This window comes from Carex rostrata, chromosome 7 (assembly GCF_964058835.1).
Source record: "Carex rostrata chromosome 7, lpCarRost1.2, whole genome shotgun sequence".
Classification (NCBI taxonomy): domain Eukaryota; kingdom Viridiplantae; phylum Streptophyta; class Magnoliopsida; order Poales; family Cyperaceae; genus Carex; species Carex rostrata.
The window spans coordinates 8,398,962-8,406,084 of NC_135924.1; the positions used below are offsets into that span (position 1 = coordinate 8,398,962).

Genomic DNA, 7,123 nt, shown 5'->3' on the forward strand with positions numbered 1-7,123 from the left:
GTTAGTCGCATTTCTATTATTTAATGCCTGTAAAATTTGGATTCTTATTTTACATTAGGATTGAACTACTTGCTCTCAAAATATCCCAAAAGATTGCAAAATATCCCAGGCATTGATGCCAATATTTTTGTGCTTGACACTAGGGTAGTCTCCCCACCCCGTTCTCTTTCTTTCTCTCCAACTTGTAGTGTTTAAAGAAATTTATCTATTTGGGGGTCCCCAGCAGAAATGCATATGCAAGAATCCAACCAAGTATATTATGTAATAATAATCTATATAAAGCACATCTAGCTGCTATTGTTTCCTTGCTCTTCTCTCAGTAAACTATCTGTCCTTACCGAACGACTATGGCTCACAATCAAAGAGATGAAGTAAGTCCCCAAATCTAATACACAACCATGTGCTATATATATAAGATTGCTATAGCTCATTTCCAACTATGCATGGTTTTTCTTAGGTGAATTGGCCAAGATTGGTAGCAAATAAGCTTTTTAAGAGGCCTATGAGTAACAATTCCTTTGTTGCCGACTTCCCGAGCTGTGATAAAGTTATATCTGACGATCAGCAAACAGTGAAGCAGCCTCAAGAAAGCAAAAGAGATCCCCTTACATACAAGTAAGATTATCATCACTACTTTTAGCTTTCAATATTAATTATTATGTATAGTTTTTGTGACCATATTATGCATAAATAAAAAGTTGGCAACTGTGTTTGTTATTCAACTTTTTGAGTTTTACAAAGAGGGTATGATTTATGTAACAAACATATTCAAGTAACAAAGTAAGATTTTATTTCATAAACAAAATTTTCAACAATATTGTAACCCGCCTTTTGATCAATGAAATGGGGGCTTGACCACTATTCTTTCCTCAATTGTTTTTCTTAACAATACACAGTGCAAGTCTGAACTCTGAACCAAGCAAACCTTTTTGGGCACTTTTTTTTTTCTATATTTCTTAAAAAGGTTCTTATGTAGGTCCCATTTTTTTTTAAACTTCTTTAATCTTCTTACAAATTATATATGAAAGGCTATTTGCGAGTACATGGAATGTAGGAGGCATCGTCCCGCCAGATGATTTGAATTTGGAAGATTGGCTGGATACAAGAAATAACTCCCATGACATCTATGTTTTAGGGTAATTAATCTTATCATATTTTTCAATCCAATATGATTATATAATAACTATGTATAATTTTAGTTTCATTAGATATCAAAATTGAGAACCCTAATTAAATATTATGCATTCTGGTTCAAACAACAACATGATAGATAATTTCATCAAAAAAAAATGATAGATAATTAGTCTAAAACACACACACACACACACACACACACACTCAATAAAAAGAAAGAAAAAACAAATATCTGACATACCTAATGAACAGACAAAATTATATCTCACGAGTGAGATTGAAATAGTTAGTAGGAAGTAGGGTAACCAGAGTATTTTATTTTGAAAAAAAAAAAAAAACCTGAGGTAGCAGTTCTAATGCTATATCAATTTTAGGAGGGCCGGGTTACCCGAGATACATAACAGTCTTGCAATAATACCCATGAAAGTAAAAAAATAAAAAAACTGATATTTCATGTATGATAAATGGATATAGTTTTCAAGAGATTGTTCCCCTTAGTGCCAAAAATATCCTTGGACCTGAGAAGAGCAAGGTAACCATGAAATGGAACTCCCTGATTAGAGCAACGCTCAATAAATCTCTCTCCAACTCTCCAAAAGAGCAAGAACCCAAGGGAGGAGAGAGACAAAAAGTGCACCCGGTCAAGGATGCTTCAAGCTTTGTGCAAGACTTTCAATGCATCATCAGCAAACAAATGGTTGGTATACTGGTGTCAGTTTGGGTTCGTGGAGACCTCTGCAGGTATATTCGCAGGACGAGCATTTCTTGTGTTGGTTGCGGTATCCTGGGGTGCCTAGGAAACAAGGTATATATATATGTATATTTTATTTTGTAATGACAACAGAGAAAATCCAATTTTTTTTAACAAATCGTAAGCTAGTAATGTATCACCATCATAGAAAAAAAAAAGATGCCAGTGCATTGTATCAATAAAGGGAAAATTAAAAAAAAAAATAACACATTCATATTCATATTCATCAGTTTGGCCAAATTAGAGTAGTCAATAGTGTTAGTTAGCAATACCAGTAAATCACAATTATAGTTATACTTATATCTGCCCGTCAACTAGTCGTATGGTGATGATCAAATAAAAGTTATGAAACAGTAACACTGACAAAAATAAATCATCAATGATCAGATATATGACAATAGGTACTTCCCAATGACCATAAAAGCAAACATAAATAAATAATTGCAATAACACTATCTTGTCGGGACCAACAGTGAACAGGACTATTTACTAGTTCAGCTAGCTAATCTAATTACCAAATCATGCACACAGGGTGCAGTCTCAGTAAGGTTTTGGCTGCATGAGACTACCTTTTGCTTTGTGTGTTGCCACCTGGCTTCAGGAGGGAAAGAAAGGGATGAAGGTTGCAGGAATTCAGATACCTTGGAAATTCTCTCCCGAACAACCTTCCCACGAGGCCACTTCCTCAACTTGCCACAGAAGATCCTTGACCATGAGTGAGTATCTCTGGCCGTACCTATTTTAATTTCTGTTTTTTCTTTTGAAATTGATTTTATCCCCATTAATAAGCATTACCAAAATGTGTCCAGGTACATAGTTACTGGTATTAATATTTTAATTTAAGCCAACCAATACTTTTTTTAATTAGAACCATGCTTATGTGTTATATTTTTTTTCCTTCATTATGATATTAAGTACCGTGATTCATGTGATGGTGATATGAGTTGAACTACTACAAAATTACAAATCTGTTTCCTACCATCTGAATAATTACCTGCTTCTTTAATTAACAGCACTATTTTATTATAAAACGGATCTTTTGCAAATATACACCTGTACCGAAGTGTTTGGAAAGGCCATGCATGTTTATAAGTACTTCCAAGGGTCCATGTATAATAATTTAAGTATCATTGCCCACAACTGAAATGAAAATTATCAATGGAAGTTCAAATAAGAAATGACTTAACAATATAGAAGTCGTATTCGATCTTATCTTAAAATGGAAAAAAAAAATGAAAGGAAAAACATACATGGCGTGATATTCTCTTTTAGCTAGTGCAAAGTTCAGATGAAAAATTCGCTATACATATGCATGTCAGTAAAGTCCAATATGTTGCATCATGATCAATGACCAACGGGTATATAGCCTTTGACTTTTGGATGCTTCATTTATCAATACTGTATATTTTATATTCATTTTTTATGTATCTATGCAGTCGAGTAGTATTACTTGGAGATTTGAACTACAGGATATCCTTGCCAGAATCAAGAACAAGGTCTCTGGTACAACAGAAAGAGTGGAAAACTTTGCTAGAAAATGATCAGGTAATTAACAATTCTTATTACCAAATAAAAATCAATCAGAAGATATAAAAGTCAAACAAAATATAAAAGGCATATGACCAAAGTCAACAGGGGCCGAAGCGGATAGAGAGGAAGGAATGCTTGCTAAGCATCTCCAATAAATTGAAAATTTCCAATTTTGTCCTTCAATTTTTTTAATTTTTATAAAAAAATATACAATTAGTCCTCGTCGTAAAAAGAAATTGCAGAACACTTATCCAGCTCCCCTATCTCAATTTTCTAGTTCCACACCTGAAAGTCAATAAATAAATGGATATATTAGGTTAAGAAAGTCTATATCTATTCAATTCTGGCAAAAGTAACATAGAAAATTTCTGGTGCAGTTGCGAGGAGAGGTCAGTTCTGGTAGGGCCTTGAAAGAATGGAAAGAGGGAACAATAACATTCTCCCCGACTTACAAATATTTCCCGAACTCCGACACTTATTACGACTGCATCCAAGGCCAAAAAGGAAAGAAGTTGAGAGCTCCAGCATGGTAAGTCAAAATTGCATACAACTTCACATACAGTTAGTCGCTGTGTTAAATAACTTGCCCACTTTATGACACTGTATATAAGTTTATTTTATTTTTAGGATAATTTTAGGATACATCCAACTCTTATGATGTATCCATTTTTTATGGTATATATTTAAAAAAAAAAAATGTAGTTATAGATGTGTTTTCAATTGTTTAGATAAGACGGGCATCAAATTTAATTAAGTCAATTTAGCATTTAATTGGTCATTCATCATAAAAATTTAAACTTTTGATTGAAGACTAACCCCATTTTTTTATTGTGGCTTAAAGCTAAGGAGGCCTAAATGGTTATTCCAACTTAGGCCGGTCTAAATTATTCAAGTTTGGTTGAGATCTAAAGTTAAATCATAGCTTAAAGTATTCCTTGTTTGGTTAGAGTTGGTGGAGGACTAAAATTTTGAAAGCCTAAATTGGTTCATTATTTATAATAAGATACTAATTATATAATATTAATATATTAATAATAACCGTAATATATTATATTATTATTATAAAATATAAATTAATATATTAATAAAATAAAATATTAATTATATATTAATAATAAAATACTAATTATATAATTAATAATTAATAATAATAATTATAAATAAAAATATACTAATTATATAATCTTATTAAAGTAATTATTTAATATATTAACAATATAAAATATTAATTATATAATTATATTTTAATAATAATTATTAATAAGAAGATACTAATTATATAATATCAATATATTAATAACAACTACAATATATTATAATATTATTATAATAATGATTTACTATATTAACAATATTAATTATTAATTATATAATTATAAATTAATAATAATTATTGATAATAAGATAATAATTATATAATATTATATATTAATACAAATTATAATATATTATAATAATTATTTAGTATATTAACAATATAACATATTAATTATATAATTACATATTAATAATAATTATAAATAAAAAAAACCAATTATATAATATTAATATATTATAATATTATTATAAAAATTATTTAATATATTAACAATATAGGATATTAATTATATAATTATATATTAATAATAAGATACTAATTATATTATATTAATATATTAATAATAACTAGAAAATATTATAATATTATTATAATAATTATTTAATATATTAACAATATAACACATTAATTATATATTTATATATCGTTAATAAGATACTAATTACATAATATTAATATATTAATAATAACTATAATATATTACAATATTATATAATAATTATTTAATATATTAACAATATAACATAATAATTATATAATTTTATATTAATAAAAGGATATTAATTATATAATATTATTATAATAATTATTTAATATATTAACAATATAAGATATTAATTATATAATTATATACTAATAATAATTAATAATAATAGACTAATTATATACAAATAAAATATTATTATAATAAATCAACTTAGGCCACGAAGTGAAATAAAATTAAATCACCATGTGAGGTGGTTTAATTTAGGTCGGCCTAAAGATCGGCTTATGCTATCTTAGTCCGGCTCAATTAATGCATGTTTGGTGGAATAACGAGGCCTAAACTCCTTATTCCACCCTTTAGGACACAACCAAACGTGATGTAAACATTTGTCAACTTATCCCGAATTTGATAAATGTCCTATCCAAATGTTTCAGTCAATTTTTTAATTTGAATAAAATTTTGTTTAAAAATATGTACTATCAAAATTAGATGTAAGATAAAAGTAAGATCCACGCTTGAAAGAATCAAACAAGTTTCTCCACAACATCAATCCTCTCTCCTTATCTAAAGAGAATTTCTGTACATTTGGATGAATGGCCGGAATAGCGGAAAGAGCGCTAATCTGGAGTTAGCACTAACCCATTGTTTGGACGCAAGGGCGGAACTAGAAAATTTGAATAGAGGAGACTAATTTATAAAATGTAATATGTGAAAAAGACAAAAAAAAATATAATTAGTGAAAATTGAACCCATAATCTTGCACGTACCAACTAGAGTATAAACCACCAGACTACCAATACACTTTTGTTTTTTTATGAGAGGGGCTAGAGTATATAAAAGTTCAAAAAATTCAACTAAATTTTAATATACATAATTACTAATTTTAAAATCGTGAGGTGGTTTAGCACCCCCTAATTATACACGTAAATCCGCCCCTGTTTGGACAGATTAGCAAGAATAGAGCTAATCTGAAGTAGCGCTGTTTTCATGTAATCCAAACGTGAAATCTCCAGCACGCTAATTCAGAACAACGCTAACCCCTTGTGAACCAAACGTACCTTTTAGAAAATAAGTATAACATTGTCCATCGTAAATTTGAATACAATAGTAAAATATTATATATGTATCTGAATGCCATAAAAATAATGAAGTTTCCTACCACATCATGACTCTTTCAAGTTAAATCATAGATGTACCGATCGACGGCATGCATCATGAGATCATAATGTGAACATTTCATAGCCATAAGTGAAATTAAAATATATATGATTTTATTTTGTGAAGGTGTGACCGAATTCTCTGGACTGGAAAAGGATTTAAGCAAATTTATTATGATCGGTGGGAATCCAAGCTGTCTGATCACCGACCTGTCAGAGCTCTCTTTTCTGTGGATGTTGATGCTTTAAGAAACTTGAATTCTTTGAGAAGTTTCTTCTTATCTGAGAGGTATGATAAGAATATTGTGATCAGCCATGGCGAGGTATTTACAAAGAATGACTATAAAAGAAGTGCAACCTTTGCAGAAAGCATTTAACCAATCTCCAAAGATAGCATCATCAGTTGATAATTTTTGAGAATTGTATGTAAGATCTGTCTTTCAAAGAAGTTTGATCAACTTCTTTACACCACATATATTATATTCTACATGCATCAATTTTTCCATGCATGCAAAATATAATTTATATACCATAAGTTGACATAAATTGTTCATATGGCCAATTTAAAATTTTGAGAATGTAATGTAAATCTGTCTCCCGGCCTATATATAGTAGATTGATCAAGGACTATATACTGTATTTTATAACATTTTTAAGAAGTTTCTTGTCTATGTATATATTGCAGATTTTGATATTTCTTAATTTCCCCTCATAAAGAAGCGACTTGCACATAATTAAACTTTATA

The 7,123-nt window shown here is 29.2% G+C and overlaps 1 protein-coding gene across 1 annotated transcript; it reads left to right on the forward strand.

Moving 5' to 3' along the window:
- The first annotated feature begins 302 nt into the window (after nucleotides 1-302).
- Nucleotides 303-6,890, forward strand: LOC144556429 (type IV inositol polyphosphate 5-phosphatase 9-like). The gene is made up of 8 exons (XM_078304785.1): nucleotides 303-371; nucleotides 458-615; nucleotides 1,029-1,136; nucleotides 1,609-1,939; nucleotides 2,417-2,601; nucleotides 3,322-3,430; nucleotides 3,793-3,944; nucleotides 6,505-6,890. Exons 1-8 carry the CDS (start codon nucleotides 348-350, stop codon nucleotides 6,752-6,754), a joined length of 1,317 nt encoding a protein of 438 aa, XP_078160911.1. The 5' UTR covers nucleotides 303-347; the 3' UTR covers nucleotides 6,755-6,890.
- Nucleotides 6,891-7,123: the final 233 nt, after the last annotated feature.